This window comes from Synchiropus splendidus, chromosome 1 (genome assembly GCF_027744825.2).
Source record: "Synchiropus splendidus isolate RoL2022-P1 chromosome 1, RoL_Sspl_1.0, whole genome shotgun sequence".
Taxonomy (NCBI): domain Eukaryota; kingdom Metazoa; phylum Chordata; class Actinopteri; order Syngnathiformes; family Callionymidae; genus Synchiropus; species Synchiropus splendidus.
Genome location: NC_071334.1, coordinates 44585251 through 44597324, shown reverse-complemented (window position 1 = coordinate 44597324; position 12074 = coordinate 44585251). Strand labels below are relative to the sequence as shown.

The following is a 12074-nucleotide window of genomic DNA, read 5'->3' as shown; positions in this document are numbered from 1 at the left end:
TGTGTAAAACACAGATGGGTAATACACTTCCGTTGGGACCGCATTTATACACTGGGACTGTTGTTAGGGGCCGTCAAGCCAACCTCACCAAGAAGAAGAGAATAGAAATATGATTCGAAAGCCGAAAGAGATACAGAATACTAGAATGTACAGAATAAATAAAAGTGTGTAAAGTAAGAAAAGTAAAAATTCAATCATCACACCATTATAGGCCATAAAACAAATGCATAAAAAAAAAAAAAGAAACCATTGTTTCTGACTTCACAGGGCCTCAGGACTGCGTTTGGCCAGGTGTGATCGCACAAAACAATTGACGTGCTACATAATATTCGTAACTGTGTTTGTGAAGGTAAACAACTCAGCTCCCACTCATCTTTTGAGAGTCTCTGACGCAAAATGACTTTTCCTTAACTTCCCTAAAAACATATGACTCTCTTAAGCAACAGGGAAAAATAGCTGAGTCAATCATTTTGATGAGACTTGCCCCATCCTCCACTTGCACGCATCATTGTTACTCATCTTTCAGGGACTGTGTTTTATTGACTTAATTTAATTTAATATTAAGACAGCATGGCAGGAACAGGAGATCTAACCCTTATAGCAGATAAAGAAGGTGGGTGATTTGAAGTACTTAGGCTCAACTGTCCAGGGCCGTGGAGAGTGTGAGAAAGAGGTGAAGAAGCGGGTGCAGGCAGGATGGAATAACTGGAGAAAAGTGTCAGGTGTGATGTGTGACAAAAGGCTGTCGGCAAGGATGAAAGGGAAAGTGTCCAAAAGGGTGGTGAGGCCAGCAATGTTGTATGGTTTGGAAACAGTGGCACTGAGGAAAAGACAGGAGGCAGAGCTGGAGGTAGCAGAGATGAAGATGCTGAGCTTCTCTCTGGGAGTGAGCAGGATGGATAGGATCAGGAAGCAGTAGATCAGAGGGACAGCACATGTGGTCAGGTGTTTAGGAGACAAAGTCAGAGAGGCTCGATGGAGATGGTTTGGACATGTACAGAGGAGAGAGAGCCAGTACATTGGTAGATGAAGATGTTGAGGTTGGAACTGCCAGTTCTGCAGAAGGTGGAGAGGAAGGCCAAAGAGGAGATTGATGGAGGTGGTGAAGGAGGACATGAGGTTTGTAGGTTTGAGAGAAGAGGAAGCAGAGGACAGGGTGAGATGGAGGAAGATGATCCGCTGTGGCCAGAGGGAAGAGAAAGAAGAAGAAGTTTTAAGAAAATAAAGAACTGCCACAACCTCAACTTTTGGACACACAACACAATTCTGTAGAGTGTTATTATAGAGAATTGTATTTGTTTTAAATTTGGTTGTATCACCAGTAAACACTTGCCAGGAACCAGCCCAGAAAATGTGATACATTTCTTAACCCAACACCAACTAACAAACCAACCAACTAATCCCCATCAAAAGGACTCAGTTTATGTGATATACAGTGATATAGAAGCGATCATTGAAGAGGTTTCAGTGGACAAAACTAAGCTGTTAAAAAGTATTTTGCATCTTATATTTTACATTTATATTTTTGTTTTTCACAGAGCATGTTACGTGATGAACAAAATTCCCCTCGGGATTAATAAAGTTCTTCTGATTCTGACTCATCAACTTATTTAGTTGAGAGGCGACGGAACTCGGGTTTTCCGTCTTCCGAGTCCAACTGAAACGCACCGTAGGAATCATGCGCAGATGCTTGTATTGAACTCCTCCCCTTGTGTGACGCCACCTACAGTGTTTTTGCTTCAAACTGCGCCACAACTGTGTCTGAGCTGCAGCATGGCGGGCGTCATCGCAAACGCGTGTCGGAGTCCTCTGGGGTTTCTGACTAGGACGCTGTCTGTCCCGGAGTTTCTCACCCAGTGTTGTTACCACAAGAAGGTAAGAGACGCGCTGGTGTGCCAAACGCGAGCTGCTAATGTTTACACTTACGAAAGTCGCCCTCTTCGGTAACGCCTGTGGTAGTGGGTCACCTGCTTCAGCGAGGTGATAAGCGATGAATGTCTTCAAAACGAGTGGATCCAATGTTCGTTTAAACCTGTTACGCCCATTAGTTTGTACTTTTCCGTAATATTTATCCCTGTTGAAGTCTGTAGGTCCGTTGATATTTATTTATCGGATGAACTTGACTCACGTAATTGAAGGTTACGTCTTCTAAGGTTAATATATAGGCTCAGTTTGACTTGTCAACTGTTGTTGAGGGGAAAATATGTAACGTGTTGTTCTCAGAAACCATCTTCAGTCAGTACTTCATTGGTTATTTTGAATTAATCCCCGTTAAACTCTTATTAAAAAGAAATAAATGATTGATAAATGATAAATGATCACATTTTAAATGCGTTTTAAAAAGTCGATTTATTGAAAATGTAATATTTTGAAATTAAGTCTGAAAAAAAATACGAGAAGTTGTGTTACTTGTTTCTCATTTGAAAGCAAAAACCAAAAAGGATTAATTGTTTTACATTTATCTGACTAACCTTCCATTTTTGTTTTGGTCAGAGTGAGTCAGCAGATTCTGGCTGGTGGGAAGCAGCCGTTGCCATAGTGGACAATGAAATCCCATCCTAATCTGTTTATACCAATGTCATTGACGTCACGCTGAAACCTCCTGCTTGTGTAACAGCGGCACTTGTTGAATCAATACACTTGTTTGATAGTGTTATTGTAACAGAGGGAAACAAAACATTCACAGTCTTCCATTGTCAGTTTGCTGCTGTGTTCCTGTACTACTGTTTTGTAATAATCTCCTTCACCCTTGTGTTCTCTCTTTCAAGGTGGTGGATCACTACGAGAATCCTAGAAATGTGGGCTCACTGGACAAAAACTCCAAAAACGTCGGGACTGGTTTAGTGGGAGCTCCTGCCTGTGGTGACGTAATGAAGCTTCAGGTTTGTGTCCCTTCATCTTGATGCATGTCTTCCTCATGAGCCCACATGGAGACACTGTGTCTGAAGTAGTGGATGTGACTGGTCCAGCCAGGAAGCGCGTGTCATACCGTTTTAAGGGAAGATTAATAGGAGGGAAGTTAACTGAATTCAGAGAGCGAATTTAAGCTACAAGAAAAATATAACAGTCTAAGATTTTAATAGTCCTGTGGTGCGTAGCATGAGGAGGTTATAGTAAATACCTTAACATTGTTTTACACCATACTTTAGAAGTGGCTTTTGATATTCCAAACAACCTTTGCAATGCCTCAGACTAAAATACCTCAAAGAGCACCGCAAAACAAAAAGGAATTGTACATATTAGGGCATTTTTCCACTTGTCGCAGGTGGTGACCTTATGTCTCATCAGTTGTGGTGTTTGCACATAGTTTAGCTCAGTACTGTGAAGTACCAATGTTGGATTTTTTTCAGTCTCTTTGGAATTTGTTCCTGAAGGCAGAGTCAATATGGATTGTATCCACTTTTCTCCAAACCCAACAGATCGAGGTGAACGAGCAGGGCAAGATTGTGGACGCCAGGTTCAAAACATTTGGGTGTGGTTCCGCCATCGCATCAAGTTCTCTGGCCACTGAGTGGGTGAAAGGAAAATCCGTGAGTGGACTGTGTGTTGACTTTAACATTACATACTTTTCAAAGAATGATGACTCACACCGTTCTTTGCACCCACAGGTGGATGAAGCGCTGACCATCAGAAACACCGACATTGCCAAAGAGCTTAGTCTCCCTCCAGTCAAACTTCACTGCTCCAGTAGGTTCCTCACTCACTAGTTCTTGTGTTTTCTGCGCCACTTCTCTTTTTCAAAATGAAATAGAATTGTCTGTTCTTGGTTTTATTTTTTATATACTGCGGTATCGTTGACCCTTACTTGCAATACAGTTTTCTAACATAGAGGGGCGCTGCCTGCTAATTCAGTCCGAGTCACGGGTGAACTTTTTCTTTTGCGCAGTGAAATATTCTCTTGATGTGTTTTCTCCCTAACACAATATTCATTGATCTGATGTTCAATGTTTTTGGTAATAAGATGCTCACGTGACCCCCTGACCTCTGTCCTCAGTGCTGGCAGAAGATGCCATCAAGGCTGCGCTGGCTGACTACCGGCTGAAGCAGCAGGACGACCAGCAGGTGGCAGCGCGGGCCAACAACCTGTGAGCACTTCCTGCGCCTGAGGAAACCTCCAGTAGAAGATCACCTCTCACCAGTGTTGATGATGACGTCGTTGCCACCCTGTAGTCGTCTCTGCTCTTGTATCTATTGAAACTTTAGCCTGTCACTGAAACGCACAATTGTTATTACTCTGGCTGAAAGTTTGGTACAAAGTTGGGCCTTATTTTTTGGGAAACACATAATGTTTTTATTTAAAGGATTATGGAAGCAAACTGTGAGATGCTATGGCTTGAAACAAGTGGAAGTTTGGCTGATGGGCATGTAACCTTTTAGCATTGCTTCCTTTATAGTTATCAATAAAGTTTTCCTTAAGTCTTCTAGTGTTGTACACTGTGACATTACAATGAAAACTTTCTCAATTCCTCCTGTCATGAATGATGTGTCCCTCTCAAGATGATGCTGCCTCCTTTCCTGTCTTTTCATTTTTACAGAACACGTTTTTTTCCCCTAAGATTGTTATCCAAGTCACTAGAACCTTTTTGTCATGATGTGGTACACTCACTGAAAATGCTTACCCCATACAAAGGTAGCCTCTAAATATTTAGGAATGAGGAGCTGGCAAAGTGAGATAACTCACTCCACTGTGACTCTGGAGAGTCATTTCAATTGATGTTTGTTTATTAATTTGTGTTCTTTCTGGGGCTGCAAAGGGTGGCCCCTGTGGCTGGGGACACACCTGATGACTAATGCAGCGCCCGTGTATACACCAACAACATGTGACTCCTGTGCAGTTTTGGAGGAAATGTGGATCCCCATGTTCCTCAAACTCCTTGAAGGAAGGACTCAGTTTCCCTCCAAGTCGGAGGTCTCAAACCGGTCATCAGGGTGCCACAGTGGGTGCAGATTTTTGTTCCAGCCGATCGCCCTGAAATCAGTTGTGATAGACCAGTGACCCCCAATGTTTCTGAACAGGCATAACATCCCAGTGACCCTGGGATATCTGAACTTTTTTTTGCTATTGCGAAAACAGCTGCTCTGGATTTGTGCCCCAAACCTTTCATATTGCTAGACTTGGACAACAGCCATTCAAAGTGGAATTTCACAGAGGGAAACTGAGTTGCCAGGACAAATGGAACACACTTAAGCTGAGACTGTGTTGTGAATGATAGAGGATTCCGGCAGCAAAAAAACTAGTGAAGTTTGTATTTAGATGCAGTACCATCATCAGTATCATTTCATAATCTGTCCTCCCAGAACACGTTGCATTCCTCCAGAACACTGCTGTGTACAATTACACTGCTCAACGTTGATCAAACAAACATTTCAGTACACATTATTCAACTGAAAGAAAGAAAAGTTCACATGATTTGTTTAATGGTCATTCTCATTTTAGCCCTCTGGTTCTGTGAATGTGCCCGTCTGCTGTTGGACTGACCACTTCACTGGACTCAGAAGGCTGTTTTCTCTCCGGCCATCAACTGCAGAGTTGCCGAGTCGGATGTGTGAAGATGAAGAGATGCCGGGCGCAGACCTCTGCCAGCCAAATTCCCCTCCGTATCCTGCTTGGGTTCTTGCTCTTGAGATGTCACCGTAGTTCCTCCTGTGCCTTCAGAAAGCTGTTGCTCCTCATCGAGGAAATCCGGTTGCTTCTCGCTCGGGATGCTTTTGCTTGGCTTGTCTGCCAACTCCAGACTGCTCTCATTTCCGTCCGCAGCTGATTTATTTGGCGTCCTCAAGTTCTTGGCAGCTCTCATGATATCGGCCTGCAGCTGCTTATGAGAGTCCACGACTTCCGTTTCCCGCTCAGGAGCAGGCTTCACTGGCACCTCATGAAAGGGTTTGGCACCTCCGGTTTTGTCCCTGTGGTCCACGTACATTTTGGCTGGAAAGGACGAGGGGTAGTAGGCGTTGACTTTGCGCCTGCGACTCATGAACAGAGCACCGCAGATGATAAGCAGCACCAGCAGGACCAGCGTGCTCATGACGAGGATGAGGAGCAGGTTCTCCTCCAGGAAGTTCACCACATCTCGCAGCTGATCGGCCTCCACTTGGGGAGCAGTTGTGTTGTAGTAAACAGGGGCGACGCTGCTGGTGGTCACCAGTGAGGTGGAGTTATACACCTCCTCCACATCTGAACTTCCCTCCAGCAAACTGTAGAAAGGAAGAGGCGTGGCCCAGCTAACAGTCAGAAATGCTGACACAGCTGCCAGACGAAGAATCGCAGTGACCTTCATTTCACCTTTGGATCTGAAACAAATAGGCAGTGATCAAGATTGAGCTTGTTGCATTTGGATTTAAGGAGTCAGAAAACATCATGTGATGTAGACAGAATGTTAAAAAAAAAATAAATATATATATATATATATATTTATATATATATAAAACACTTTTTTTCAATATATTGTTCATGGCCATTGACTTTAATTGGCAATCTGAAGGTGAATGATATAGTTGCTTAAATAACATTCTGCCTGGATAAGTTCTTTGTTGAACTTGTTGAACGATTATTACCTTCTTTATGTTACCATTATTACCATTCTGATTATTTATTATTATTCTGGAGGAGACATTAAAAAAAAAAAAGAAAAAAAATCCCACATTTTCCCCCCTCATTATTTTCCATCTGCTCTTTGTGAAGCCAGTGCAAATGTAAGCGCGCACCTCTGGGACCAAATGAAAGCGGTGGTTTAACTTCTCTATCCTTGCTGCAGTGGAACTCTGGACTGGTGTCTCTCCATGTGGATGAGTTGCAGCCTCACCATGGACCTCCATCTCTTCCTAAAGGGACAACTCAGACTCAACTCAACTTGGCTCCTTGCATATACACACTACACAGATCTGGTGGCAAACAAACTGAAACCTACTCTGTCCTTAAAAATCCATGTCAGAATCAACGAGAAAGAGCATGTATGGCCTTGTCCAACCGGGCCTGGTAGCACCACCACTGAAGCCACCACCAGGTGAAACATTAAGGACACCACCAAGATGAAAGCAGATTCTGATCCCTTTATCTTCAACACGACCCAGATTTCCAGGCAGGAAACAATGAGCTTCAACCTGACGGCCCGAACCCGTTTATCTTCTCTGGTTCTGGAAGACATCCTTTCCTGCTGCCCTTTATCATCCTCTCATCCAAACACTTCTGCAGTAGCTCAGGGAAATATCGCCAACATCAGCCATAACTTCAAGAATGTTCATGAAAAAGAATTCTGCTGAATCTCAAAGACAAAATCCAAATCTTCAGCTCTATCTCTGTTTGAGCTGGACCTCATGCAAGTCAAGTCTCATTCAGGGAAGGGACAGATGTCTCGTTTTCGTCTGCGACCGACATAACCCTCGAACCAACATCAGACTAAAGTGGAAAGTAGCTTGCTACAGAGTGGACTCACCCTCTGCTGCGGTGCGAGATCATTCCCTGGTTGGGTTTTCAGGATGAGAAAGAAAAGAGACTCTCTAGAGGACCATGCCTGCGGTGGCTGGCTCTGAGGCTGGAGGACCGTCTGCTGAAAGATCTTGTTCCACTCTGAGAGGACGCCCTCCTCCTCTCTCCGTCTTCATCTCCACTTTCCTCCTCCCCCTTTGGTTTCCCCAAGTCTGTCTGAGCCTGCACAGATTGTTCTTGTTAGGTAGGAGATTGTAACGTGGAGTGGGGGCAGGGACCCACCACCATGCTGCTGTGAGACCATACATACAGCTGTCTGAAAAAGTCTTCAAGCCTCAAGTTTTGTTCACCATGAAGTGAACCTCTTAAGGTTCACCACTCCAGATGGGCAAACAGAAGCTTTCGTGTTACGGCGTAGCTGAAAATCATCTGTGACATTCGGCAGGAAGTGATACACGAGAGAGGCAGTTATTTAAAACACAGACACATGGTGCCCAAAATATTTTCAATTGAGCCTTGTGGAAATGAATTTTCTGGCGAGGCCACATGCAAACCTGAAGCACTGTGTGATACACATGAATGCCACTTAACTTTTCCCATTAAAAACACGACATATGGAAAGATACGGTTTCAATCACAATGACTTTTGGTCGAACTATGTCACATTGGGCTGAATAATTGAGTCCAGACTAGCATAATAGCTTGACAGTGGACAAGTACTTTGGCAACATTAACCGCAGCTAGTACCCTCCAACTTCATCTGTCATTGCCTTAAAATAGCTCTAACTTTGTCTGTCCATCTGTTTATGATCAAGAGATGAACATACTAAGACAAGTGTGACCTTTGAAATAGCAAGACAGACAGACGGTCGGTCCGCTTGTTGGACCGACCAATACAGGAAGAGGTGAATGTTTCCTGTGGGGACCCCAAATAACCTGCAGTAGGGGGATGGAGACACACTCCTGAGCCAGAGACAGTGAGCTCTTATGCTGCGTGAGGTAATAAAACTCACAAGGCGTGTGTCAGAATGGGATTCAACAGGGAGATTGTGTTTGCATTTTTGGCGCTCTGCTGTGTTTACGATCCGTCATTGCGACTCTCACTTTATATGGTCAACAGCTCGACTATGGAGATGCTCCCCGTCCTCAGGTTTACACTCACAGGCCTGCTGACTGTCAGTCCCGCATGTTGGGTTTATTTCAGCCAGGAAAGACGTCCGATGCAGCTTAAGCGTCCGTGCACACAAAAAGACACCAAAGAAAGTGGTGCCATGAGTTTAAGGTTGACGGCGCTTATTTGGTAATCTGCGTAGACGATAGTGTAAATCACTCTCAAATAGACTTCTCTGTTTGCTGGTTCCTTTTTAGTCGACACCAGGAAGTTGTCATGTGGAGAGGCCAACACATCACTTGTGGTTGTGAGCTTTGAGAAGAGCTGGGCGGACCACGGTGCTCAGGCATGGAACTGATGGTTCCCGATATCTTTGCTCTGAATATACTCCACTGCATCTGCAAACTCCTCTGCAGACAGAAGAACGTGCGGAGGTCGGACTCCTCTCAACCGCCTGAGGCCTTCACACTGCATGATTACAGAATTACTGTCATTGGTCGTTCATATTGTCGCTTATACGGAAAATATTCTGACAGTCATTTCTCTTTTAATATTATTTACATTCCATTTCAAATGTCAAACTCACTTCTTACAATCCATAAAGCTGTCAATGGAGTGAGAAACACTCATGTCAAAACAAAACAAAACAAAACAAAACAAAACAAAACAAAACAAAACAAAACAAAACAAAACAAAACAAAACAAAACAAAACAAAACAAAAACATGAGCAACAACAAAATGTCATGTCATGTCATTATACAAAAATAAAACAATTATTTTTCAGTCCATCAAAGCTGTACGTTGCTGTGCTAAACAATATGTGTTTGAACATGTTTGTCATTGTCTGGGAGGAAGCTGCTGAGAGTGAGATTGTCGTCCATGTCGTCTTCTTCGCTGTCACCCGCCGTGTGGATCACCAGGACCCCGTTGGAGACATGACTTCGCTTTCTTTTGGTGCCGTTGTTCACCTCTGGCAGAATGGAGGAGATGCACATCATCTCAGTGTCATCGCTGAATTTCTTTAACTTGTACTTGCGCTTGGAAAGCTTGATGCAAAGGACAATGGTGGACACTATGAAGGTGGTGGCCAGGCCGGCCAGGCAGGCGATGGTGATGAGGCAGAGCTTCACCATGTTGTAGGAGGAGCAGGATTTGACTTGCGTCGGCAGGTTGGACGTTTCCTTACTGATCACAGTAGGACATGGCGTGGTGGCCATGGGCGGCCCTTTGGTACTTTTGAGGTTCACCACTCCCGCTGGATTGGTGGATAGTGGCGAGTCTGTGGTGTGTGGGACATGCGATGTCGACGCCTGGCTCTTGGTGGACAATTCAAGAGGGAGAAGCCGTCTGGTTGCTGTGGTGGAAGATGGTGCGCTTTGGGTGTGTGCTGAGGTTGGAGCAGCAGCAGAGGAGGAAGTAATGGGAGCAGGTGACGGACTTTTTGGCAGAGAAGGAGTCCATGGGATGCTTGGACCCAAGTGGTCGCTGTTCGGTAGTGTGAGAGTCGGGGTGGTGGTCGGAAGACTGGTTGGCGCGGTGAGGTTCCTCATCTGAGTGGTAGGAGTGTGGCTTATGTTGGTCACCCCAGGGCCCACCTCCTCCTCACGGATGCTGCTGTTTCCCCTCATGATCAAGTCACTCCAGACGGTGGTGGTGAGAACACCAGGGCCTTCAGCATGTTTGGTGGTAGATTCCCCCGCCTCAGATGCATGGCTGATGGACGCTCCCACCAGCATTAGCATTCCACACAGCAGAGTCTTCACTGTCTTCATCCTTGTCCTCATCTCTGTCTGGATGAAAGCAAGTTTAAACATTTCTATGAGGGTTGACTTACAATGGACAAAACTTACGAGTCTCTCAGAATTTTCCCTCTGTTAGGAGCGTTTCTGAAATGTGACTGACTGAGGGAATCTCCTCATCTTTAGCACATAAAAGTTTTAGAACAAAGCAGATCAAAGCTGTCTTTATGAGTTCGCTAGATGCTCATAAAGGTGAGGCGTCTTTCACATGTGAAACAAAGGCGCTGTAAGTTGTGGGTAAGATCCGTGTCGGCCATGTTTGTGTTGTTGCTGACGACAAGAGAGAAGTGGGCAGTTGTGTCAGAGGTGATCAGATCCCTGTCGACTGGTGCGGTGACATGTGTGCGTCAGAGACCACAACATTTCAGTGCCAGTGTCGGTGTCTATGAATATGAACTGGTGAAACTGAGAAGCTTGTACCCAGAGAGGAAATTGCATTTGTTTTTCTGATTTGGAAACAGCCACTTCCTGCACCTCACTCTGAGCCGGAGCTGTTTAACACCTTTCCGTTAATCCTGGTCTCAGACGTTATCATGGGGCAAGTGTCTCGTCATGTACTTCAGAGGCTGCGGTTATCAATATTGATAGAGCATAGAAATGAATTACACACTAATAAACAACTTATATGCAGTTGATATTTCTTCAGGACTGAGGATCCTGTAATATAGCATATATATATATATATTATTACAGGTTATTCTGCATAAAATGAAAGTGAAAATAAAATGAAAAGGCAGTTTAAACTAGACTTTGTGCAAAACATTCATGTTAATAAATGCTAACTTGTAAATGTAATTACACTTATTTAAATTATGGAACTATTATGGGAAACAAATTCAAAATGTTTGGAGCAATGTAGCACTTAGCAGCCCAACTTATAGCACTGTAGCAGTATTTGACCAACAGGCCTTTGTAAAAAACAAAAAACAAAAAAAGTGATGTCACATAATAGAAAGTGCAACACAATATTTGCCATATCATAATTTTAACTTGCAACATGTGTACCGCCTGCCATAACCTGTCTTCCTTAGCCATGTAAACGTTCCGCTACATCTCAAAATGCAATGATTGCAACGTCTGACATCAATTCAGTTGACTTCATTAACTTCGAAGTACGAAACCAGTCCATTCACGGCAAGTTTTGTGGTACAGTCATTTGGAACGACTGTCTCAACGTTTTGCTCCCAACTGGTCAGATCAAACCTCTTCTCGAACTCGACCTCCAACCTTCGCTTGACTCTTCGTGGCCGTTCATATTGATCGTTGATCACTTACCTCATACTTCGAGCGCTAACTCCACACTGCTATCACACGTCCGTGAGATGCAACAGTGTAGATGGCTTCCTGACTGTTTGAGTAACACATTTGCAAAGAGGAACTGAGTCACAGCAGGCAAGCTGCGGTGGGTGAGTGCAGGAAACATGATGTTGAGCTTCACTTGGCATGCGCGTCAGTGTAGGAGACGTGAGTCAGAAACAGAAAGGGGCAGTGGAAAGATGCTGATTGTGGTCTTCATAGTTCATAGGCAAGTCTGGAAAGGACTGTCACAAAGAATGTCTTGAAGCGGGAAGTGTTTCTATGTGGTAGCCAGAGTCCGCAGCGACTGAGGCCATGGTTCATTGTTGTTTAGGTCAGGAGTGAGCTCCAGGTGGGACAGTTCAGGACCTTACGGTCTCATTCACCAGTGAGTGTGGAAGTATGGGGTGTGAGGACGAGCAGGAGCACCATCTCCAGTCT

At 44.4% G+C, this 12074-nt stretch overlaps 3 protein-coding genes across 6 annotated transcripts; 1 reads left to right on the top strand and 2 right to left on the bottom strand.

Annotated features, from left to right (window-relative positions):
* Nucleotides 1-1713: 1713 nt before the first annotated feature.
* LOC128763684 (iron-sulfur cluster assembly scaffold protein IscU-like) lies at nucleotides 1714-4422 on the top strand. Its single transcript, XM_053872769.1, has 5 exons — nucleotides 1714-1875; nucleotides 2769-2882; nucleotides 3420-3530; nucleotides 3609-3687; nucleotides 3995-4422. The coding sequence occupies exons 1-5, from the start codon at nucleotides 1774-1776 to the stop codon at nucleotides 4087-4089; spliced, it is 501 nt and encodes a 166-aa protein (XP_053728744.1). The 5' UTR covers nucleotides 1714-1773; the 3' UTR covers nucleotides 4090-4422.
* Nucleotides 4423-5067: 645 nt separating this feature from the next.
* tmem119b (transmembrane protein 119b) lies at nucleotides 5068-8360 on the bottom strand. Its single transcript, XM_053872757.1, has 2 exons — nucleotides 7434-8360; nucleotides 5068-6291 (listed from the first exon to the last, which is right to left on the bottom strand). The coding sequence occupies exons 1-2, from the start codon at nucleotides 7454-7456 to the stop codon at nucleotides 5493-5495; spliced, it is 822 nt and encodes a 273-aa protein (XP_053728732.1). The 5' UTR covers nucleotides 7457-8360; the 3' UTR covers nucleotides 5068-5492.
* A 189-nt stretch (nucleotides 8361-8549) lies between these two features.
* On the bottom strand, nucleotides 8550-11682 carry selplg (selectin P ligand). 4 transcript variants are annotated; one of them, XM_053872744.1, is made up of 2 exons: nucleotides 11613-11635; nucleotides 8550-10324 (listed from the first exon to the last, which is right to left on the bottom strand). In XM_053872744.1, the coding sequence occupies exon 2, from the start codon at nucleotides 10320-10322 to the stop codon at nucleotides 9348-9350; it is 975 nt and encodes a 324-aa protein (XP_053728719.1). In that variant the 5' UTR covers nucleotides 10323-10324; nucleotides 11613-11635; the 3' UTR covers nucleotides 8550-9347. The 4 variants fall into 4 exon arrangements, with proteins under 4 accessions (XP_053728719.1, XP_053728700.1, XP_053728708.1 ...); XM_053872725.1 differs by having other exon boundaries at nucleotides 8551-10328; nucleotides 11613-11682; XM_053872733.1 differs by lacking the exon at nucleotides 11613-11635 and adding an exon at nucleotides 10389-11000 and having other exon boundaries at nucleotides 8551-10324.
* Nucleotides 11683-12074: the final 392 nt, after the last annotated feature.